The 25,669-nt window shown below is 48.9% G+C and overlaps 1 protein-coding gene across 2 annotated transcripts in view; it reads right to left on the reverse strand.

Annotated features, from left to right (window-relative positions):
* Positions 1-25,669, reverse strand: part of CHFR (checkpoint with forkhead and ring finger domains) — a 234,947-nt gene that overhangs the window by 44,363 nt on the left and 164,915 nt on the right. For both annotated transcript variants that reach the window (XM_078667904.1, XM_078667903.1), the window contains exons 15-16: positions 3,978-4,065; positions 2,387-2,494 (exon numbers count right to left, since the gene is read on the reverse strand). In XM_078667904.1, the coding sequence (XP_078524030.1) occupies positions 2,387-2,494; positions 3,978-4,065 (196 nt within the window). The remainder of the gene's footprint in view (positions 1-2,386; positions 2,495-3,977; positions 4,066-25,669) is intronic.

Here is a 25,669-nt window from a genome sequence, read left to right on the forward strand (position 1 = left end):
ATCCCATCGTAGAAAGCAATACGGTACACACCCCAATAAAAGGAAGGAAATCCCCCACGAAAGAGGGAGGGGAAGGAAGAAAAAGGAAACAGGAAGGGACTCCTCCCCAACCACGCGCCCCCCGGCGACAAAGCAGGAAAACATAAACCGGCACACGGCATCCATTAAAGATCGATGACGGAATACGTAGTGAGCCATAATCACTAAACTACCGGAAGGTCAATGCATCAGAAACACCCCAGGGGGACACATGACGAGAAGGAATCCCGAAAAAGAGAATACTCAAGAGCCATAGAACAAAAAAGGGAGAAAAAAAAAGGGGGGAAAAAGACCCCCCAAAGTGACAGACCCCCCCACCCACCCCTCAAGCCCACCCTGCACCCCTGCAGAAGGCTATGGCCTACCCCCCAGCAGCGTGCCTGTCGCCCTAATTAGAACCCGAAATATAGAAGAGCAAAGGCAAGACGGAAACAGAAGACAAAAAAAAGGAAAGGGAGGGGAAGGGAAAAGGGGAGAAAACACACGGGAGAGGGCCTAGGAACAGAATTGTCTGCACCCACCCACCCGCCTGCGAAAAAAGCAGAGCCCTCGGGAAGTCAAAAAATATCAGGATACACTCCAGGAGCACCGTAAAATCACACATATTCATACCGTTACATGCCGATCATCCAACCAGTACAAGACAACCGCACACAGAGGCAAGTTTGTATCAGCCCTGTCCTTGTTTGTCCAAAGTCGTGGCCGTCCGATTCACTAAGAACCAGACCGCGAAGAACAGTAGGCAAAGAACAGGGAGATCAGACGGCAGTCCAGATAAGACATGTGGAGTAAAACTCGGAAGATCCAGGAAAGTCATAGAACATCGCACACAATGCAGGCACAATTTCAGGGACAGTTCGAGAAAGGCCGACCCAGCTGGGTTGGCACAGGAGCCATGGCCGGCCAGCCGAGGCGAAAAAAGGCAGGAAGAGTCATCGAGTCCAGTCCAGACGGGACCCGGCTCCCGGACCAGCGGCAGAGGAGACCGCACAGGACGATGAAGGGCAACGGAACTCCGCACCCCAACAGACGCGGCAGTCGCCGGGCCCATGTTTCCTAGGATAGGGCCAGCCGCACCCCGCAACAGTGAAGCCGCACCCAGTTTCGGGGGCCCGAACGGCCCGAAGAGAGGATCCACCTCCAGAGTGACGACAGGTGCGGCCAAAGAAGCTCGCCAGGAGTGTAAGGCATCCAGGATATCCTTAAGTGTAGGAAAACCTTTACAGTATCCGGCACCCGGGTCATGCGGCGGGCCTCCAGCGCTCGTCCAGGCCCGGCTGAGACATTCAGGGTCGGCCGCCATCTTGGAAGCCCGGCGGGGCCGCGGCGGCCGTCAACCACCGTCCGGGCAGCAGCGAGGCAAATGAAGACCAGCCGACCGGCAGCAGGGCACTCCAGGGTAGGAAGGGGGGCCACCAGAAGATGGGGAATCGCCGGCTCCCCAGTGCCGCCGGGCCCGGGCGGAGGAAATCAAAATGGCCGGACCGGAGAACAAAGGGGGAGCAAGCCGAATGCACGGTTAGCCCCGTCAACAGGAGGCAGCGCCTCCACCCAAGGCCTCCGGCCCACCGGAGCCGGCCAGCAAGCCACAGCCGGCCTACACGCACAACGGTCTCTACGACCACGTCCACTGCGCCATCAAGGGCCGATCATCCTGCTCCGCCCCGTCCGGGCACCGCCAAGAAGGTCCAGGCCAGCCCGCTCCGGAGGCCCCGAAGCGAGCGGGAGCGCCGTACAGGATCCACGGCACCCGAGGACCACCGGAGCAAAAGGTGAGTGCCTGCAAGGCGTCTTAGCACTACAGCACAACAAAGAGGGCTTCCCGGGGCAGGATAACAGCAGGATAGACGATAAAAACAGGCAGGCGAACGGAGCCGAGCTAAAACGCGGCCATCTCGGACGCGAGCTTGGCTCCTCCCCCCACAGAATTTAAATTAGTGTTTAAATAAATGTTTTACTTAAACAGATAAACTCTACAGATAACGAAACAAGAATTTTAATTTTTCTTATGAATAAATGTGGAAAAATGCTACCTGCACCTTGTCCACATCTGTTTTATCTTCCATGACAAAATTCAGAAAAAAATAGAAAACTAAATCTTGGTAAATACAGACTGACATTTTAAAATGAATATTATAACATCTGAAGTCATACATACAGTGCACACAAAAGGACCTAATGGCAAACCTAACCTGCCTATCCTGGGGCACTCCTAAGCACAATTGTGAGAGAGATGTTGTATGAAGGGAGTTGCAGGCCCCTCACATCAGTCGTTCATTGAACAACAACATCATACACACACACACAAAACTTGAATGAGGGACGGCTGTCCACAAAGTGACCTCACCTGGTAACTCAGCAGCTGGAATATTTTGCCGGTAGTGATAAGCGAGTTCTCTGAAGTTGCGCAGGCCGCAGCAGTAACACAGGACGGTGCTACCTGTGATTCTGTAATCTGAAGAAGGAAAGCAATCACTAAAGGCAAGTGTATGCACAAAGCACTGTTTGTGTCTCATGGAATCATTGGGATCCACACATTAGTAACGCCGGCGAAGACAGTCATCTGTACTGTGAAACAACAGTTATGGTTTTCTAGCAGTAAACCCCAATAAAACAGTAGTTGATGGTGCACCTGCTAACAGTAGCAGCCATTAAAATATGATTTTAAAATTGAGGAAAGCAGCCTAATCATTAGAAATGTACTTTCCTATAAAAGAAGGAAGGAAATGAGGACTGTAGGAAGGAAGTAAGAATGGGAACAAGTACTGAAAGGAAAGAGGCAAAAATATGGAACTGTGTTCACTTTAAAGACTGCTTGATGCCACTTTCTGCTCAGTAGGTTAAGGGAGGTGTCCAACACACGTTAAGGAAGGCTGGACCCAAGACAGGTAGCTATGATAGACAGTGTCTAAGTAGATAAAGTTTACTTGGGGTAATAGTGCGCTTTACAAGTATACTTACTACTACTAATACTACTACTTGATGTTTTGGTAATGCCCTGAAAATGATGAACGCCTCAGTGGGTGAGGTACTGCCCATCTTTTCTCAGAGGACGAGGACAATTGGCCAGAGCTTTTAGCAGGTGTGCTGTTATACTGGTACTGAGCACTGAGCTGATGTTTTAATTAGCAGTGATTGGTCTCAGAGGAGATATGCTAGACCATTCTAATTCAGGAAAAGTAAAGCATGCTTCACAAGAATGTATTTATTAAATATGCCTAGATGCAATGCTGTAACAAGTAGCCTCCATGCACAAGAACAAACAGTAGGGGTGCAGTGATATGCACAATTTGGTCCTGCAGCTAATTTCATGCAAGACTAAAACATTTTCTACAGCATATACCAGCTACTCTTTTGTGACGTTAAATCACATCATACGTTTTATCGCAGAAGCAGTGTCACTTTGGTAAACAGACACCAATGATCAGGAGAGAGAAGCAATGCAGGAACAAGGGAGATATACGCTCTTTACTTTTCACACTGATCCATTGTTACAGAGAAGGGACTACAAGGATAATGAATTCTTTCAGAGTTATTTTGTGACTTCAGTGCTACTCTAGTGTACCGGTGGCATGAAGATAGCTAGATCACTAGACAATAGGATGGAAAACACTAGAAATCCCCTGTTAAAGATACCCTATAGCTAGCATATATTTTAGCACCTTAATAGGGAAACACGGAAAGATAGTTTTTCGGAATTCACAGTTTCAATCCAAAGGGGTAGACAAGCCGTGAAGCATTGTGGCTTTGAATTACAAAATGCAATCTTCGTAGGAACGCGGTTAGACTTAAAATGTAGCAAATCTCTTTCAGAAAGAGGGCAGAAAAGGTCTAAAATCAGAATGCATGTCACTGCAAAAAGAACACAATGGTGAACAGAGTCTTTCTGTGCTGTCACGGTTCAGGATATTTTGCTGCCAAAGTTACCATCAAGTTACCTGCGAGCATGAAAGCACCTCTCTGCAGAGCCAAAAGACTTTCGTTCAACATCTCTTTCCATGTCATCCCCCTGGATGCCAGGTAATTCTGAAAGGCATACAAAGGAGAAAGATTGGTATGTTTTGAAATAGGATTGCGTTTTAAGAGGTAATTTTTCCAGAGTAGGACAGAATATACCTCTAAATACCGTAGGCTACTCCAAGCATCTTTTACAAATCCTGTGCAAGGCACTAGTCAAGACTGTGCCCCAGCTGTTCAAAATGGTCCCTCTATTCGCCAATGCATGCCACACCCCTTCATCCAAACATGGCAAGACATTCAGATGTAGCACCGATGACCATAGCAGAGGCAGAGAAGCAAGTGGCTTGTGGTAATCCGGTGCAGCATCCACACTACGTTTTCTACAGGAGGAGAGATCTCCCTTATTCTGAAATCCTGTGCTGATCGAATGAGGACACATTATGAAGCATGCAACACTAGGGAAGAGGTGAGATTTTATGACAGTACTGGATGAAAAGATCTCAAAACAAGGTCTGACCTGTGTATTGCCCCTCCAGTCGTCTTTAAGCATCGTGTTTAGAGATGTATGTATTTGCCTATGTGAAAGCTGACCAGGTTTCATAAAAAGGAAGGTTCTGGAAAGTCAAGGGAGGTACCTTAGGTCTGATAAAGTGGACATGAACCCACTAACGGAGTACAGCTCCCTGCATGATGGAGTAATGGGATACAGGGCATCACCCCATTTGAAGGAACAAGTTACTTACCTTTACCAATAGTTTGAAGCTTAAGACTATAACAGAGAAACAAGTTGTATTTAATGCTGCAATGGTGTGCAAGGCTTTGAGAAAATGTCTAGTTTATATATCTAAAGACTTTTGAGTTTCAACGACAGGCAGTGACTCGTGATAACACTGGGGTACTTTGGAAGCTTTCCTGCTGGTACATTTGCAATGCCTAAGAAGTAAAATTGTAACACTTGCTGTGTAATACAGTATTTAATTTTCTATTACAACTCTGGCTATTTTAGTACAAAAGCAATGAATTACCTTTGTTATATGACAATTTATGACGAGAATACTTGCATTAGTGTAGCTACTTTATGAATCTAATTGCCTTTGTTGGCCCTTCTGAATTATATCCAAATAAAACTGCTTTATCAGCATACTGTATTAAGTAAAGGTTCTTAGTCTACAGCAATGGAGGAAAAGCTGCTGCAGAGTCCAGGCTCTTGGGTCTATCTGAGGCAAACAGGTGATCAATGACTGGGGTCAGCGGGCACCCTTGTTTTAACCCTCAACCTGTTGCAACTCTTGCTCCTGCCTCTAACCAGGTATCTATTTAAAGTTGCATCAATAGATCTCATTCTCTTCTGTTTATGTACAGGTGTCACAATTTACGCTATAGCAGATTATTGTCTACTACATTTAGATGAAGTCCATGACGATCCCCAACAGAGGTAGCTTGTTTGTACATAACATATTTTGTTATTAACCACAAAACTATGAATCAGGGGGCATGGCCAAGCAAGATGGCAGAGTAGACGTGCTCCTCGAGAGCTCCCGTCACCTCCGCATCCATAATCATCCTGGTTGTGGAAGACAGTAATCCACAATGTGCAGAAATATTAGACCACTCTCTCCTACCCGGGGGCCTCCCGTGGGCTAAGTTCAGGAGCTCCGGACAGCAGGGGGAAGAGCAGGGCCGTTTCTAGGTGTATTGCCGCCCTAGGCAAGAATTGAAAAATGCTGCCCCCTCCCTTTTACTACCATGGCCTCTCCATGGTACTAGGCTTTCATGCCTCAATCACAGATCAAAATGGAACGCTAAACCCAAAGAACACCTCCCCTGTGTATAGCTGGCAATACTCCACATTATTTCAACTTTATGCCCCATTACTATTTAGCAGCTTTTTGTAACACGTATGAGGCCAGCAAGGGTCAGAACGCTTTACATATATCAACAAGATGTGACAAAAATTAAAGCAACAGCATATAACAAACATTATGGATAATAAGGAAGTGGTAAAGAACTCGTCCAATATGGTACAATAGGAAAATAAGGAGTATAGTGAGTCTTAATTCGCAGAATCTGTTAATTATATTTCTAAACATATCCCTCCGAAAACTGTTGCCAAGATTGGTTGGAAATTGACCTCCAGTTTTAGACAGAGTAAAATCCACAGTGGGTACTTCAAAAGAAGATATTCGTGGACAGATGTGTTGAACTTCGTACTGTTATGGTTGTTTGACATATTTTCTTTGCTCCATTTATAACACTGTGTGCACGTTTCAGATATTTGCTTTGCTCCGTTTATACCATTAATTTTACCCAAAGAATTTGAAATGAAAATTAAGGCTCCACACATTTCGATTAAAAAAAAACGAACGGCGCTCGCCGCTGCTTAAAGTGCCATGTATACACTCTCTTTACAGTAAAAACAATGAGATTCTGAAATGCCTTGCAAAGGCATTCAAAGCTCCACGCCCACTCACACGATTAGTTGATAATATGTAAATAAGTGGATTTTCTTTTTTAGGCACCTGCTGTACATCATTCAGAGATGAACAGGCAACAAATTAAACCCTCGGCTCTATACTGGCATTTTTCACTTTACTCTGCACGTTACAAATACCTGTCACTGGTGTTGTCAGAATAATTCCAAGTTTCGCACGTGACAATCCTGCCGCAGCAGGCGCGGTGTGATGTCCCCAAAAGATGTTCTTTACTCTCATCGTCAGATAAAGAGCATCTTAAAAATCCGACAACAGGTACGCCTTTGTTACGACTCTGACCCACTTCAATACACGAAGAACTTTAACCGACTTTAAATAGGTGAAGACAGGTAAAGGAAATCGGAAATCTAGTTTATACTGATTGACAGGGCAGGGCCGGTACTAGGAGGGAATTGGGGTTTGGTTGCACTGCCCCATAAAATTGTGCGATTGTTTAGCAATAAATGGCACGCTCCGGAAAAGACACAGACCAACGAAGAATTCAACCTCTGCTGCCCCGGAAGCGATTACTCTATAGAGCCCGGACCGTCGGTGCTTGCTTGTGTTGTATTTTATTATATTGTAATATTTATGTTGGCTTTCAACTGCCAGGAGGGCACTGAAATGCGCGCTTACGTGAGCTGTAGTCTACGGTGTGTTCGCTGTGTGGTTGGAAGTGCGCGGTTTTTATTCCGTACAGTCTGTTGCACACGTTTTGTATTTGGGCGCTAAAGTCTTTGTGAAGGCTGTATTTGGAAAAGTGGTCTGAATTCTGTCCACCAGCTGAAAAGACGAGAGTAGCTTTTCCCACAGTGCCAGGCAGGTTTTAGGGTCAGTAAAAAGCATGATATATCGCTCACAAAAGAGGGTGAAGGGAGGAACCGCTGCTGCATGTCTTGAGATGCATGTGAGCAGTGGTTTAAATGGAAAGTACAGGTACTCATTAAAATGGCTCATTCCGAATCCCAAGCTCACGTTTTTTGCCGCCCTCCCCCTTTGGCCGCCCTAGCGACCGCCTAGTCCTGCCTAATGGTAGAAACGGCCCTGGGGAAGAGAGAATCCGGCGCGAAGGTTTGGAGCTGAGCGGCCAACTTCCCGAGCCTGTGAAATCAGGAAACAGCGGCGTACAAACACGGCGCTGGCCGGTGGACTAAGACGGCTGGGGCTGTTCCGGAGTTCGGCTCACAGACTTCGCTGTTCGCCCTGTGCCCGGACGGGGCGCTGCACCAGATAAGGGCGGTGGGCCAGTCGGAAGAGGATAGTGCCAGCGAGGCCTAGGCCGGCCATGAATTAAACAAAGAAGGGTCATCCTGCACTGCGGCAGAGAGCGGGAACCCTCCTGGCACTGTTGGCTTCAGAAGTGAGGCGGCCCGACCCTCTCGCACCGGTCTTGTCCACCACTGACTGCCCAATCTAAAGGACTTGTAGGACACCCGGGCGGCGACATTGAAACCCGGAAGGCATGGGCCGCGGATCGACACGGGTGCAGCGGCCCTGTCCGAGTAGCAGACTGATTGCCTGGGCGCCCCACAGAGAAGAGAAATTGTCGGCCCGTCGCACTGAAGCTGGAGGAAAGGCGAAAGAAAAACCACACAAAAGCTTCACTTCTCAGCTACCACCCATGTTTATGTCCCCAGGATTAAGACACCAAATATAAATATGGTGAAAGACAAAGGGGGCAAGGCAGCCTAAACCACAAAAATGTCCAACTATGCCCTGCCATCGGAACAGGGTGCTCAAACGACAACGCTGGCCACCAACACAGAAGAGACGGCATAAAAATCAGAAGTGCTTACTACCATTCACGCCAGCAATGAACTGAAAACATAAGATCGATTCTGTTGCCATAGACATAAACCTACTCCGGTGCGACATGCGGAAGGTCTCAGACAGGGTCACAGTTACTGAACGGATGGTAGACTCGCTACAAATGGAGCTACACACACTGAGGGATACAGGAGTCAGCCTCTAGAAAAATATGGTGCGACTAGATGAACGTGCTGAGAATGCCGAAGGGAGGTCATGAAGGAATAATCTCTGTTTTGTTGGATTTCTGGAGAGAGCAGAGGGCCCGTCTGCGGAGCTATTTCTAGAGGAATGGCTGGGTGGTGTACTGGCCCCAAAGAAACTTTCCACATTTTTTACGGTGGAGAGGGCACACAGGGCATTACCCCCCACCCCTCCTCAAAACCGGGGGCACCTCCCAGGGCCATTATGGTTCGATTTCTTATTTTCCGGGATCGGGATTCTATACTACAACTGACACGTAAACGAGGTCGGTTGAGCTACGCAGGACACCAGATTTCTATCTATCCGGATTACACGCAGAGAGTACAAGAACAAAGACAATCTTTTTTGGCAGTGAAGCGCCGTATGAGAGATCTGAACCTCTAATGCAGCCTCTTTTCTGGCGAAACGAAGGGTGGAGTGCGATGACAAAGGAATATGCTACTTACCAGTATGCATCTGTTCTTGGCATGTAGGGCTGCTGACATTCATATCTGTGCATAGATCGCCGCCTAGTGTTGGGTCCGGATGATTGCACATTGTTGTCCTGGAAGAGTCTTCGAAGTATCACGAGATAGGTGGCTCCTCCACTGGACTACAGTGCACATGGGCATCCTCTCCATCCTTAGATTGTTTTTTGCCATTGTGGCAGAGGTGGAGTGTTGTACAGTAAGAGATGTCCATGCAAGAAAGTGAGAGTTAGAATGAATGCTACAGCTGCGACAGGCACCGGGGAGGAGGGTGGGCGATATCAATGTCAGCAGCCCTACATGCCAAGAACAGATGCATACTGGTAAGTAGCATATTCCGTTCGAGGCATGTGGGCTGCTGAATTCATATCTGTGCATAGAATGTATAGCAGTCTCTCCCTTGGCGGTGGCTACCTGTGCCAGCTGCAGCAGTCTGAAACAGAGTTTTTAGAACAGCCTGTCCTACAGCAGCTTGCTGTTTGGAATGTACATCTACACAATAGTGTTTTGTGAAAGTATGTATGGTAGTCCATGTGGCTGCTTTACATATTTCCTCTAGAGGAATGTTTCCTAGGAAAGCCATGGATGCCCCCATTTTGCGTGTTGAATGCGCTCTTGGGGGAACTGTTAAAGTGCGTTTTGCCTTAAGATAACATATTTGAATGCACTTAACAATCCATCTGGCTAACCTGGATTTAGAAATGGGGTTGCCTTTGTGTTGTGGTGAAAAAGCAACAAACAACTGTTTTGTCTTCCTGAAATCTTTTGTCCTGTCTATGTAATATAGGAGAGCCCTCTTAACATCTAGTGTGTGCAGGGCCCTTTCAGGTACTGACTGTGGATTTGGGAAGAACACTGGCAGTTCTATTGTTTGATTGATGTGGAAGTGGGACACAACTTTTGGCATGAATTTAGGGTTTGTCCTAAGCACGACCCTATTAGCGTGGATTTGGAAGAATGGCTCTTGAATAGTTAGGGCTTGCAGCTCGCTAACTCTTCTAAGCGAAGTAATCGCCACGAGAAATGCCACCTTCCATGTTAAAAATTGTATTTCACACGAGTGTAGAGGTTCAAAAGGTGGTCCCATTAGTCTGGTTAAAACGATGTTTAGATTCCAGACAGGTGAAGGTGGGTGTCTTGGGGGGATCACTCGTTTGAGTCCCTCCATGAATGCCTTAATTGCAGGCACTCTGAATAGGGAAAGGTGTTGCCTGTTTTGAAGGAAAGCTGCTATGGCAGCTAAGTGTATTCTAATAGATGTATAGGCTAGATTGCAGCGGTGTAGGTGCAAAAGATAGCATATGATATTTTGAGTTGATGCGTGTAGTGGGTTTATGTCATTGTTGTTACAGTAAATGACAAAACGTTTCCACTTTGCCGCATAGCATGCTCTTGTGGTAGGTCTTCTTGCCTCTTTGATAATGTTCATGCAGTCAGGAGGTAAGTTTAGGTAGCCAAACTCTATGACTTCAGGAGCCAGATTGCAAGGTTCAGCTGCTGTGGATCTGGGTGCTGAATGTCTCCATGGCTCTGCGTTAAGAGACTGGGTGTTAGCTTTAGTCTTTGATGAGGCACCACGGAAAGTTCTAGGAACGTGATGTACCACGGTTGCCTCGCCCATGTTGGAGCAACTAGGATTAGCGTCATGGAGTGCTGGCGCAGTTTGCGTGCCACTAGCGGTATCAACGGTGCTGGTGGAAAAGCGTAGGCAAATTTGTCTGACCAGTTCATCCATATCGCATTGCCCTGAGACTGCGGGTGTGGGAACCTTGCGGCGAAGTACCGGCATTTTGCGTTTTGTTTTGTGGCGAACAGGTCTATCTCTGGTTGTCCTCACTGTTGGAAGTATGGCTGAAGCATTGTGGGATGAATCTCCCACTCGTGCATCTGTTGGCTGTGTCTGCTGAGCAGATCCGCTATCTGATTGTCCTTGCCTGGGAGATGTTCTGCCATGAGAAAAATGTTTCTTTGAATGGCCCACTTCCACATGCTTTGAGCCAGATGTGACAGCTGTGGAGAGTGTGTTCCTCCCTGCTTCTGTATGTAGTACATCGCAGTCATGTTGTCCGTCCGGATCAACACGGTCTTGTTGCACAGATGTACTTTGAAAGCTTTAATTGCCATTTAAATTGCCATCAGCTCCAGTAGGTTGATGTGCATCTTTTTCTGCTGCGTGGTCCATAAGCCCTGTACTGTGTGGTGGAGGACATGGGCTCCCCACCCTATCAGGGATGCGTCCGTTGTCAAGACTATTTGTGGTACAGGCTCTTGGAACAGTCGTCCTTTGCAAAGGTTTTGTGGATTCCACCAATGCAGAGAGTTGTATGCACGACTGGTCACCAACACTAGGTCGTTTAATTGTCCTTGAACCTGGTTCCACTGACGTGCTAGGCACTCCTGCAGCGGACGCATGTGTAGTCTTGCGTGAGGGACTATGAAAATGCATGAGGCCCTCATACCTATTAGTTGCATAAACACTCGGGCTGGGAGCGAGTGTTGGGGCGTGAACCATTGGATTAGCGTCTGAATGCTGTTTATTCTGACAGAATTCGGCTGTGCTTTCCCTGCCAGAGTGTCTATCGTCGCTCCCAGGTATTGTGGTACGTGGGCAGGCTGAAGATGGGACTTTGGGTAGTTCAGCGAGAAACCTAAACTGTGCAGGAGGTGAATAGTGTGTGAAATGTGGCTGGCACATTGCTGGGCTGACTGTGCTTGTATTAGCCAGTAGTCCAGATATGGATAGACATGAATATGCTGTCTTCTGAGATGTGCAGCTACTGTCACTAGGCACTTGGTAAATACTCTGGGGCTGTTGTCACCCCGAAAGGAAGGATTTTGAATTGATAGTGTTGATTTTGTATTGTGAACCTGAGATATTTCCTGTGTGCTGAGTGTACCGGTATATGGAAATATGCGTCTTTGAGGTCTAGTGTTGCGAGGAAGTCTCCTTGACGCAACAGTGGTAATACCTGCAGTGTGAGCATGTGGAAATGCTCTGATAAAATGTATTGCTTTAAGGGCCTGAGGTCCAAGATTGGCCTGAGAGACCCGTCCTTTTTGGGGATTAGGAAGTATAGTAAGTACACCCCTGTACCCTGGTGTTCTAAGGGTACTAGTTCTATGGCCCCCTTTTGTAGCATGCTGATGACTTCTTGCTGCAATAAGTGTAGGTGTTCTGCGGACATAGGACGGTGTTTTGGGGTATGTTGGGTGGTGTGGAGATTAATTCTAGGCAATAGCCATGCTGGATAATTTGCCTCACCCACCTGTCTGTAGTTATGTTTTCCCAGACTTGTAGAAACTGCTGTAATATTCCCCCGACCGGTGTTACATGGTCTGGGGGCAGTGACAAGAAGTCACTGCTTGGTATTGGTAGAGGATCTGGTGGTGTTATTCCCTCGTCCTCTACCTTTGCTGTTATTGCCACGGTATCCACCTCTACTGTTTTTGTTGTAGGTGTTTTGCGTGTTCCCCTTGTTGTATGAGGTCTGCTGCGCTGAGCCTCCTCTTGCAGCTCCTCTGTTGCCGGACCGACGAAAGGAGCCGCCTCTGTATTGTTGTGACTGCAAGGCTCCCATAGACTTGGCTTTCACGGTATCCTTCTTCATTTTGTCTAATATTGTGTCCACATTAGGGCCAAACAAATAATCAGGGTTCACTGGCTGATTAAGTAAAGTGCTCGGAACCTCATTTTTAAACCCAGAGATGCGGAGCCACGCATGTCGTCTGAGCATGACACTGGTATTGATAGCCCTGGCTGTGTGTCTGCTGCGTCTAGCGCACATTTGATGGAGGCGTTGGATATTAACTTTCCCTCCTGTATTAGGAACTCTGCCTGTTCCTTATAAAGGTCAGGTAGATGCTGGAGAAGGTGCTCAAGTGTGTCATAGTGTGCCCTGTCATACCTGGCTAACAGGGCTTGTGTGTTTGAAATTCTCCATATGTTAGCTACTTGAGCAGCTACCCTTTTGCCTGAAGCCTCCAAAATGTTGGACTCTTTGTCTGGAGGTGGAGCCTCGCCAGTAGTTTGAGAATTAGCACGTTTGCGTGCATTGGATACTACCAAAGAGTCTAAGGGCAGCTGTCCCTTAATGTATGTAGGGTCCACTGGTGCTGGCCTATATTTCTTTTCTATCCTGGGATTAATGACTCTTGCCCTGGTTGTTTCCTTAAATATGTCCCCTGCGTGTTTAAGCACCCCCTTTAGCATTGGCAATGTCTTCACTGATTTTTCAGAAGTGTTGAAAGTGTCAAAGAGGAAGTCTTCCTCAATGGGTCTGCATGCATTTCCACGTGGTGGTTGTATGCTGCTCTATCGATTAATGCATTGAAAGCAGCTGTGTCCTCTGTAGGCAAAGTTTTCACAGGGTATGCACTATTATGTTGCATGGGTTGAGAGTCTACAGGATCTACAGGATCAGACCATGGTTGATTTTAGTTGTCCTGGTCATTGTCCACAGGATATTTATACAGTTCATTATCCTCATATTCCACATCCTCATCTGTGCGTGTGGGAGAATATGTATAAGTTTCTTGCACATGTGTCCTGATAGGCTCAAAGAGAGTTGGAGATGTAGAAGAGTCTCTTTTCTTTTTCAGTGGTATTTGGTAGGTTTCAGCATGTGTCTGGTCTGATTTTCCTTTTTAATAGGGTAAGTCTGCCAGTATCTGGGTCCACATACAGTTTGGACTGCTCTTCTGTCGAGGGCTCTTGCTCTTCATGTGCTTGAGCTCTTTTCCCTGATATCGGCTTTCTTGTTTGTGTCGGTTCGATTTCTGTCGTTGGTTCGACCGATTTTTGCCGTATGTGCGTCGGAAGTCCGAATTTTATCGGTCCGAGGGACTTTTGTGCTTCAACAGTCTTTTTAGGCTGTATGACCTTCTTCGGTGCTGTGATTGTTATCGACCCGGCTGTTCTTGTTTGTTCGATAACCACTTTTTGGCCTTGTGTCGTCTTCGGAGCTTGCTGCTTCGGAGCGATGTTTTGCCTCGGCTCGACCGACCCCTTGGCCTCGATCCTTGTCTTCGGCTCTAGTGTTTTTGTTTGCACCGTCTTTGGCTTGTCGACTTTTTGTTTCGGTTCGACAACCATCTTCTGCTGGAGTCCTTTGCTTTTAGCTTAGGCATGTCCCTGGGCGTACTGGCTCTTGGCTCGACAGCCCTCATATGCGACCCAGCCATGTCGACGGCCATTTTGTGTTTGGTCGGCGCCGATGGATCCGCACCTTTCGGTCCAAAGGGTGGGAAGTCTATCAGTTTCGGTTTCTGTTTTGCTTCTTTAACTTTCGGTTTCGATATTACCAGGGAATGGTAATGTTGCACCGATGGCTCTTGCCTTATGTTCTTAGCCGGGCGGAATTGCGGGGCTATAGAATCGATGTTTTGATCTTGGCTAAGGCCTTCCGGCGATGCCTCGACCTGAGCCTTTGGAAGCGTATCAGTAAATGTACTGGGCTCCGTACTCACGGTTGGCCCCGTGTCCTCGCCGGAGTCGTCCTCGACGGCTCCGATGCCTGGATTGTCGTCCCCTACCTCGACAATGTCGTCTTCTTCGTTGACGTAGTAGTTGGAGTCATATTCCGACCCCTGCTCCGACTGCTGGTCTGAGTCCTCAGCTTCTACGACCTCTTCGTCGTCTTCAAAGATGTTCTCCGGGTCAGGCGCTGGCTTCTGCATCGTCTGCCTCGCTGCTCCTCAAATCCGAAGTGTTTTCTTTGAACGAAACTGCGCACAAGCTAAGCACTCGGCTTCATTGTGTTCAGGAGATAAACACTTGTTACACACAGGGTGTTTATCTATGTGTGGGAATTTCGAGTTACAATTGGGGCATCTTTTGAATGGACTTCGTTCCATCGACGATTGGCCCTTGGTGTCGAAAAAGGCCACGCGGCCCGATTCGACGATCTGAGTATAAAACAACAGAAATAAAGTTGTCGTCACTGATCGAATAACAATACCGACGACCCCGAAGGCCTTTTAGAAAAAGTTTTTTATCGATTCCGAACTCCGAGTTGGAAATCACATCCGAACCCAATGGCGGAAAAAAACAATCGAAGGATGGAGAGGATGCCCATGCGCACTGTAGTCCAGGGGAGGAGCCCCCTATCTCGTGATACTTCGAAGACTCTTCCAGGACAACAATGTGCAATCATCCGGACCCAACACTAGGCGGCGATCTATGCACAGATATGAATTCAGCAGCCCACATGCCTCGAACGCATTATTTTTCTTCTCAGCAGGTGAGGCAGCTGACTGGCTGGATACAAGAGGCTCCCAGGGAGCCTGCTTAGTTCCCTCCACGGTGACACCAAGGAAATCCAGATCCCAGGGACAATCTAGAAATCGCCACCAGCAGGGGCAGTCACAGGACAGTGACAAAAGCCGCAGCCCCAGCAGAATCAGGGTCTGCCCTGACGAAACTCTACAAGCATCAGACGTTGTCCCGGACTCAAGAGCTTCCTCACCAGGACACCCCTTGAACAGCAACTTGAGTGAAGACACAGGCGCTTGAAAGGGGTCAGACACAGAAGCATGTGAACTGAACAAACTTTCTCAATATATCCTTTGATCCAGGTCCATGGTTAAGATCAGACTATTAGACTATTAGTGGGCCCGAGGGGAGGAGGTAGTCCTATCTTGGAGTTCACCACTGTGAGAAGTTGGCCTGATGTGCAGTGCTCACTATTCTAGTGATCACTATATATCAGTCCAAACAACCCTTATTGATGATTGGTTGTAAGTCAACCTTATAGACCAGCTATCCTAGTAGCATGGATACGAGCAGTCTAAGGCTAAGACTCTAGAGGGCGTGTTAAGCCAGCTGTTTTACCATCACATTACCCCTTGAACACCCAGTGAAAGGACACCACACAAGTGTTATGAAAATAAACAGTGTATTTATTAGAATCACAACAACCCTGTACTCTTTATGAGGACAGGGTGCTAGGCACACAACAAAACTCTTACGAAAATACTTAAGTTAGCACGTTATACACAAATGCCCGAGGGGCACGAAAAACCATATACTTTAAAAGTGGAATGCGAATTACTAGCAGGTAAGTAACAGTTCTAATAGGCTTTGGAATCGCTAGGACTGGACTAGGGAATCGTTAGATTACTACTAGGAGACCCAGGGGACTCGGGTGCAGAGTGTGCACTCTCACGCGGGATGCGGGACAAAGTCTATGGAGGCTAGTAAAGGCAAAGTTAGTGTTCACGGGCGAACCCGACCTGGTAGGAAGAAAACGACAGTGGATCCTGACCCTAGGATAGTGAAGCTATGCTGGGACACCGAAGTGCCGAAGTTACCTAGCCCAGGGGCTGCAGCTGCATAGGTCTGAAAAGACGTCGGGGATCTCGTTGCCGGACCAGGAGCCTGGAAGGAAGAAGTTGCTGGCAGGCGACCAGTGAAGAAAAGTTCGATGGATCCAAGCCTGGATCAAGGAAGAAGAAAACCTGAAAGCAGAGGGGACCAAGTTCTTGAATCACTAGCCAGTGATTAAGTGGGCACCAGGATGGCACCGGGCGAAGTCACCGCAGTCAGGTGAGTGGGCGCTGCTGGGCTCTGCAGTCTCTCGGACCAGGAGGCGTTGTCGGCGACCAGGATGGAGGTGCGAGCTGTCCCACGAAGGTTCTTGCTGTCGACGTCGCTGGACCCAGGATTGGGCAACAAGTCTTGGCAAATGCAAGGCCCACGCGGTGGACCTAAAATGGCGTCTTGGGCGGACCAGGAGGGTCCAGGGTACTTCTCCGATGGAGGGAAGCAAGGGCCAGTCTGGAGCAACCAGACCAGCAGCAGAAATGTCGTCGGGCGTCGTCAGGAAGGCCACAAGCCAGCGGGCTAGTAGCCAAACAACGCGGTGAGCAGCAAAAAGCAGAAGGGCCCCACGCAGATCGTGGAGATGCTGGGGGGCTGCTCTTCGGTGCTGGAGCTGCTCAGGGTGGGGGCTTCTCGGACCCCGAAGCACTCACCAGGAATTCACTCGGCGGGCTTGCTGGAAAGAAGTCGTGCAGTCTTGAAGATGGCCGGTCCCTCGAGGTCTCGTCACACCCACGAATCTCAGCGTGACTGATGATGCAGGTAGAGGTCAGAGGTGCCAGGGAAGCCGGTTCTCGTCGAGCTGGGCAGTCGGATTCCGGAGGAAGGACTTGCAGCAGACCGCAGTGTTCTTAGATGGTGCCTGCGGGTGCAGGGTGACTACTCCTTAGTCACAAGGGAGAAATCTTAGGAAGAAGTCTTGAGTTCCTTTCGCAGAAAGTAGTTTCAGGATTCAAAGATGATCTGATTTGGAAGGGGGCCAGTTCCTACCTTTATCCTGTAAAAAGGGGCTGGCACGCGACTAAGTCCTGCCCTAGGGGTGGGACCAGGAGGGGGGTGGTTACACCCACTTCCTTGGCGGGCTTTTCCCCAGCACAGGGTCTGGAGTGTCCCTGGAACTGGTTCAAGCCAGCCTATGCACAGTGAGCACCGGGGTGCCACGTGCAGTCACCTTCCTCTAAAGCCCTGCCTACCTACAATACACAAAACCCTGTCTGGGACGGTGCTGGCACCGCTCCTGGCAGGAAACCCTTTGTCCTTATCTCCTGCTCTGGGAGGACTCCCAGCAGCAGGAGGGCAGACTTGTGTCTCGGTGGCAGCATCCATTTTGTGGATGCTAAGGCTCTGTCTGACTTTAACCGGGGTTAGGGGTTACATACATGTCGTGTCCCTCTAGAAGGGTGGAATGCTAACCCCGTCGCCAGAATTGGCGAGGGGTTAGTATTCCAATTCGTATGACACCTTACTCGACATGTTTTGATAAAGCGATACCAGAGTTGGCACATAACCGCGAGGATTATAATGCACTTAAGAGTATATGGTATGCGATATCATGGAAACGGCTAAGGGATGGATCCCGAAAGCCGCAGACAGGCTCAGCTCATGCCAGAGCACCATCTCACACGATTCCAAGCACTCTGCCTTCAGGATTGTTAAGGCCTGCCATAGGAGTGACTGATAGGAGATCTGTGTGTCCATTTTTAGGGTTAGATATAGGTATACTATATCTAAAGCAAAGGGTGAGTACACCACCTTGCCCCAGCTGTCGTGCAGCCAGTTGTGTCAGTTTTAGTTAGTCAATCCAGGGGTGGCACAATACATGCTTCAGCCCCTGGGAGACTTCTGGGTGCACCTCAGCCCTGGGTACAGGGACTTGGAGAGGGCCCAGTGCCAATTCAGTACCTAAGTACAATTTGGATAGAGAGAACAGCTAGGCTGTGGGTCTGATTAGCAGGCCCACAGCCAGGGAAAGTCGTAAACCAGTGCAGCAAAAAGCAAAAATCTGGGTGATCATAGGATTGCAGACCCTACTCTCCTACATGACCCGCCCCCAAACTTTGGGACAATAAACTAACCTTGAGCAGGTGAGTCTTCTTGCTCTAAGTGGAAATACCTGGAGAGCCCATCAGCATTGCTGTGATCAGTCCCAGGTCTATGCTCCACTGTAAAATCCATCCCCTGTAGGGAAATGGACCACCTAAGCAGTTTGGGGTTTTCACCCTTCATCTGATTTAGCCACAAGAGGGGCTTATGGTCTGTCTGAATGGTGAAGTGAGTGCCAAACAAGTAGGCCCTCAGCTTCTTCAGGGCCCAGACCACAGCAAAGGCCTCCCTCTCAATAGCTGACCAATTTTTCTCTCTGGGTGTCAACCTCCTACTAATGAAAGCAATAGGCTGATCATTACCATCAAAATTCAGTTGAGACAGAACAGCTCCCACACCCAACTCAGAAGCATCTGTTTGGACAATGAATGGCTTGGAGTAATCTGGACTCTTGAGGATAGGTGCTGTGCACATGGCCTGCTTTAGGTCATTGAATGCTTTCTGACAGCTTGCTGTCCACTGAACTTTCTTTGGCATCTTCTTGCTTGTCAGGTCATTAAGGGGGGTCACTATGGACCCATAATTTCTGACAAACTTCCTATAGTACCCAGTCAGGCCCAAGAAAGCTCGAACCTGAGTCTGGGTGATTGGAGGAGTCCAGTCCTTGATGGCCTGTATCTTACTCTCCAGTGGCTGGACCTGGCCTCCACCTACAAGGTGGCCCAGGTATACAACCTGTGACTGCCCTATCTGGCACTTTGTGGCCTTGATAGTGAGGCCTGCCTTTTGCAGGGCCTCTAACACTTTCCTCAGGTGGACCAGGTGATCCTCCCAGGTGGAGCTAAAGACAGCAATATCGTCAAGATAAGCTGCACAGAAGTCATCCAGCCCAGTGAGGACTTGATTCACCAACCTTTGGAAGGTGGCAGGTGCATTTTTCAGTCCAAAGGGCATTACCACAAATTGATAATGCCCTCCAGGGGTAGAAAATGCTGTCTTAGGTTTGGCTTCCTCAGCTAACCTGATTTGCCAATACCCAGCTGTCAAATCAAATGTGCTTAAGAAGTTGGCAGAAGCCAATCTATCTATAAGCTCATCTGCTCTTGGTATTGGGTGGGCATCAGTCTTAGTGACTGCATTGAGGCCTCTGTAGTCTACGCAAAACCTCATCTCTCTCTTACCACCCTGGGTGTGAGGCTTTGGCACTAGAACTACTGGGCTAGCCCAAGGGCTATCTGAGGGCTCAATGACTCCCAGTTCCAACATTTTCTGCACTTCAGTTTTGATGCAGTCTCTAACATGATCAGGCTGTCTGTAGATTTTACTCTTGACAGGCAGACTGTCTCCAGTGTCAACATCATGGGTACACCAATCAGTTTGGCTGGGTGTCAGAGAGAACATATGTCTGAAGGATTGCAGAACTTGCCTGCAATCCTGTTGTTGATGTTCAGTGAGGCTGCCACAAAAGACAACACCATCAACTGACCCATCATCAGGATTCTGAGTGAGCAGGTCTGGGAGAGGGTCACTCTCTTCCTCCTGTCCCTCATCTGTGGCCATGAGCAAGCTCATGTCCTTCCTGTCAACATATGCCTTGAGCCTGTTAACATGGAGCACTCTGAGAGGGCTCCTGGGAGTTCCAAGGTCCACCAAGTAGGTAACCTCTCCCTTTTGCTCAATGATGGTGTGGGGCCCAGACCATTTGTCTTTCAGAGCTGCTGGGGCCACTGGCTCCAGCACCCACACCTTCTGTCCTGGCTGGTATACAGTCAGTACAGCCTTTTGGTCATGCCAAGCTTTTTGAAGTTCCTGGCTGGCCTCAAGGTTTTTAGATGCCTTTTCCATATACTCAGCCATCCTGGAGCGGAGACCAAGTACATAGTCCACTATGTTGGTTGCAGGCTTTTTGAGAGGTCTCTCCCATCCTTCCTTCACCAAACACAGGGGTCCTCTTACAGGATGCCCATACAGAAGCTCAAAAGGGCTGTAGCCAACCCCCTTCTGTGGGACCTCTCTGTAAGCAAACAAGAGGCAGGGGATCAGGACATCCCATCTTCTCCTAAGAGGTTCAGGTAGTCCATGAATCATCCCTTTCAGGGTCCTGTTGAATCTCTCAACAAGCCCATTGCATTGTGGATGATAGGGTGTGGTGAACTTGTAGTTCACACCACACTCTTTCCACATGGCAGTCAGATATCCTGACATGAAGTTTGTACCTCTGTCAGAAACGACCTCCTTAGGGAAACCCACTCTGGAGAACACTCCAACTAGGGCTCTTGCCACTACAGGGGCTGTAGTGGTCCTAAGGGGAATAGCCTCAGGATACCTGGTGGCATGGTCCACCACCACCAGTATAAACTTGTGTCCTGATGCTGTCTGGGGTTCCATTGGACCAACAATGTCAATCCCCACTCTTTCAAAGGGAACCCCCACCACAGGTAGTGGTATGAGGGGGGCCTTTGTTGTGCCACCTGACTTACCACTGGCTTGGCAAGTGACACATGAGCGACAAAACTCCTTGGTATTCTCATTCATATGGGGCCAGTGAAAGTGTGAGACAAGCCTGTCCCAAGTCTTTGTCTGACCTAAATGACCTGCAAGGGGAATCTCATGGGCCAAGGTGAGAAGGAAACCTCTCAGAGACAAGGGGATGACCAGCCTCCTGGTTGCACCAGGCTTGGGGTCTCTTGACTCAGAGTACAGGAGTCCATCTTCCCAGTATACCCTGTGGGCACCTGTGGCATTCCCTGCAGCCTCAGCAGCAGCCTGCTGTCTGAGGGGTTCAAGGGAAGGGCAGCTCAACTGTTCCTTCCCCAGGTCTGCTCTGGAGGGTCCCCCTGAGCCCAGAAACTCAACTTGATCAAGTTCAAGCTCTTTAGGCTCAGTTTCCCTCAGCTCTTCTAGATCAGCCTCCTCAGAGACTTGATCCTCAACCTGGGGCAAGGGGGAAGGCACAGCCTTACCCTTACTGCTCTTCTTCTTGGAAGGTGTCTGGTCCATAATTTCAGGATCCAGCACCTGTTCAGTGGGGCATCTTCTGGCCTGTGACCTAGTCACAGCAAGCACATGTGCTGGCAAGCCTAACATCTCCATGTGAGTCCTCTGCTCCACTTCTGACCATTGTGATGACTCCAAATCATTGCCCAACAAACAATCAACTGGGAGGTCTGAACTGACTACAACTTTCTTTTGTCCCTTCACTCCACCCCAGGAGAAAGCCACAATTGCCACACTATGACTAGTAGTGACATTGCTGGCATTGGTCACCAGGAAATCAGTACCTGGCATGATCTGTCCAGGGTCCACAAAGTTAGGTGTCACCATGGTGACACTGGCACAAGTGTCCCTATAGGCCTGAGCCATTTTGCCATTAATCAAAGGTGTCTGCCTGTATTTGCCCAAAGTATTGGGACTTATTTCAGGGGACATATCCATATCCCCTGTACAGACAAGGACAGCCTGAGTGAGTGTGCCAACTAAGTTGTCAGACCCCTCAGTACCCAAGGTTAACCCAACTAATGCCTTGGGAGTGACACTACCACTACTGACTGTACTAGGGGGTGCAGTTGCTTTAGGAGCTGTAGTGGCAGGAGTTTGTCCTCCTCTTTTGGTGCACTCACTAAACCAGTGAGATTTACTTTTGCAGTACTGGCACCACCTTTTTGACTGGCCTTCTTGAGTCTTCTTCTTCTGGGAAGCCTGACCCCCACCCTCTTTGGTTTGTTGGGGACCTGGTGAAGACTTCTGGTCATTTTGCTCATTCTTAACATTACCCTTCTGGTCTGCTTTCTTCTGACCACCCTGGTTCTGGTTCTGGTTCTGCTTGATCCTTGTCCTGACCCATTTGTCTGCCTTCTTTCCCAATTCTTGGGGAGAGGTCAGATCTGAATCAACAAGGTGCTGGTGCAGCAACTGGTTCTGACAATTGTTCAAAATTTGTTCTCTCATCATTAGATTATACAATCCTGTGTAATCTATAACCTTGCTACCCAGCAACCAGCCCTCCAAAGCCTTAGTGGCACAATCCACAAAATCAGACCAGTCCTGAGACTGAGTTTTCTGGGTGTCTCTGAACAGCAACCTGTACTGCTCAGTGGTTAAACCAAACCCATCAACCAGTGTATTCTTCAGGACCTGGTAATTGTTAGCATCCTCCACTCTTGTAGTGAGGAGCTTATCTCTACCTTTACCATCAAAGGAGAGCCACAGTATAGCTGCCCACTGACTCTGGGGAATGCCCTGCACAGTGCAGGCCCTCTCCAGAGCAGCCATCCATTTCTGGATATCATCCCCTTGCTTAAAGGGGGGCACTATTTTAGTCAGGTGTTTAGTATCTAAACCCTTCTCTCTATCTCTTGGGAGATTGCTGCCACCAGTGGGAGCTAGCCCACTCATCTGCTGCTCTCTTGCCAGGGCAAGCTTCTCTTTGGCCAGGGCAATTTCTTCCCTTTCAATCCTCAGTTCAGCTTGTCTCATCCTAGCCTCATGCTCCCTTCTCTGAGGGGAAGTAAATCTCCTCTGTGGAGGATTCCTTCTCCCCTGAGAAGAGGCATTAGAGTGCAGAGATCTATTGGAGTCCCTAGAAAGAGATCTATCTCTCCTAACTCCAAGGTTAGGCCCACTTCGGGTTAGTACTGGGGGTCCCCCAGATCCTAGCCCAAGTAAGTCTAAGTTGGTCCTAGTTAGCCTTCTGACTACCTCAAGACCCTTGTCTACCTCATCCCCAGAGAGTACCTCCTGATCCTCCTCCTCAACTGCTGAATCAGTGTTGGGGAGATCTGGATCCCCAGAGGTTCCCTCTAAGGCTGGCATGTTCTCATGTAACTGAGAAAGCTTTCTGGCATCATATGTCTCTAAGAGACCTATCAGAAAGGGAGTGGTGGGGTTAGACCCCTGCTTCAGTTTTCTGGAGACACAGATTTGTCTCATCTCCTGGAAACTGAGAGCTGCATATCTTGAAGTGACCTGTGGAGGGTCAACACTGACCAGGGGAGTCTCAGTAGATTCTCCCTGGGTAGACATGCTTTTCTAGTGAGGTGTAAGTGGTGCACTTACCTACACTATATGTTTGCCTACTGATCCCTTGCTAGAGTTGTAGTTTAGGGTGTGCTAGGCCCTAGGAGCTACAACAGCTGGTTCAGTAGAACTCAGAGTATTCTAAGCTAAGTTATATGTACCTTTAGTACTTATGCGATCTTTCACAAGATATTCTTAGGGCATGTGTGGTAAAACAACAGCAAGCTCAAATCCCAACCGCTGCTCACCAATGTGAGAAGTTGGCCTGATGTGCAGTGCTCACTATTCTAGTGATCACTATATATCAGTCCAAACAACCCTTATTGATGATTGGTTGTAAGTCAACCTTATAGACCAGCTATCCTAGTAGCATGGATACGAGCAGTCTAAGGCTAAGACTCTAGAGGGCGTGTTAAGCCAGCTGTTTTACCATCACATTACCCCTTGAACACCCAGTGAAAGGACACCACACAAGTGTTATGAAAATAAACAGTGTATTTATTAGAATCACAACAACCCTGTACTCTTTATGAGGACAGGGTGCTAGGCACACAACAAAACTCTTACGAAAATACTTAAGTTAGCACGTTATACACAAATGCCCGAGGGGCACGAAAAACCATATACTTTAAAAGTGGAATGCGAATTACTAGCAGGTAAGTAACAGTTCTAATAGGCTTTGGAATCGCTAGGACTGGACTAGGGAATCGTTAGCTACTACTAGGAGACCCAGGGGACTCGGGTGCAGAGTGTGCACTCTCACGCGGGATGCGGGACAAAGTCTATGGAGGCTAGTAAAGGCAAAGTTAGTGTTCACGGGCGAACCCGACCTGGTAGGAAGAAAACGACAGTGGATCCTGACCCTAGGATAGTGAGGCTATGCTGGGACACCGAAGTGCCGAAGTTACCTAGCCCAGGGGCTGCAGCTGCATAGGTCTGAAAAGACGTCGGGGATCTCGTTGCCGGACCAGGAGCCTGGAAGGAAGAAGTTGCTGGCAGGCGACCAGTGAAGAAAAGTTCGATGGATCCAAGCCTGGATCAAGGAAGAAGAAAACCTGAAAGCAGAGGGGACCAAGTTCTTGAATCACTAGCCAGTGATTAAGTGGGCACCAGGATGGCACCGGGCGAAGTCACCGCAGTCAGGTGAGTGGGCGCTGCTGGGCTCTGCAGTCTCTCGGACCAGGAGGCGTTGTCGGCGACCAGGATGGAGGTGCGAGCTGTCCCACGAAGGTTCTTGCTGTCGACGTCGCTGGACCCAGGATTGGGCAACAAGTCTTGGCAAATGCAAGGCCCACGCGGTGGACCTAAAATGGCGTCTTGGGCGGACCAGGAGGGTCCAGGGTACTTCTCCGATGGAGGGAAGCAAGGGCCAGTCTGGAGCAACCAGACCAGCAGCAGAAATGTCGTCGGGCGTCGTCAGGAAGGCCACAAGCCAGCGGGCTAGTAGCCAAACAACGCGGTGAGCAGCAAAAAGCAGAAGGGCCCCACGCAGATCGTGGAGATGCTGGGGGGCTGCTCTTCGGTGCTGGAGCTGCTCAGGGTGGGGGCTTCTCGGACCCCAAAGCACTCACCAGGAATTCACTCGGCGGGCTTGCTGGAAAGAAGTCGTGCAGTCTTGAAGATGGCCGGTCCCTCGAGGTCTCGTCACACCCACGAATCTCAGCGTGACTGATGATGCAGGTAGAGGTCAGAGGTGCCAGGGAAGCCGGTTCTCGTCGAGCTGGGCAGTCGGATTCCGGAGGAAGGACTTGCAGCAGACCGCAGTGTTCTTAGATGGTGCCTGCGGGTGCAGGGTGACTACTCCTTAGTCACAAGGGAGAAATCTTAGGAAGAAGTCTTGAGTTCCTTTCGCAGAAAGTAGTTTCAGGATTCAAAGATGATCTGATTTGGAAGGGGGCCAGTTCCTACCTTTATCCTGTAAAAAGGGGCTGGCACGCGACTAAGTCCTGCCCTAGGGGTGGGACCAGGAGGGGGGTGGTTACACCCACTTCCTTGGCGGGCTTTTCCCCAGCACAGGGTCTGGAGTGTCCCTGGAACTGGTTCAAGCCAGCCTATGCACAGTGAGCACCGGGGTGCCACGTGCAGTCACCTTCCTCTAAAGCCCTGCCTACCTACAATACACAAAACCCTGTCTGGGACGGTGCTGGCACCGCCCCTGGCAGGAAACCCTTTGTCCTTATCTCCTGCTCTGGGAGGACTCCCAGCAGCAGGAGGGCAGACTTGTGTCTCGGTGGCAGCATCCATTTTGTGGATGCTAAGGCTCTGTCTGACTTTAACCGGGGTTAGGGGTTACATACATGTCGTGTCCCTCTAGAAGGGTGGAATGCTAACCCCGTCGCCAGAAT

Source organism: Lissotriton helveticus, chromosome 11 (genome assembly GCF_964261635.1).
Source record: "Lissotriton helveticus chromosome 11, aLisHel1.1, whole genome shotgun sequence".
NCBI classification, from domain to species: Eukaryota; Metazoa; Chordata; class Amphibia; order Caudata; family Salamandridae; genus Lissotriton; species Lissotriton helveticus.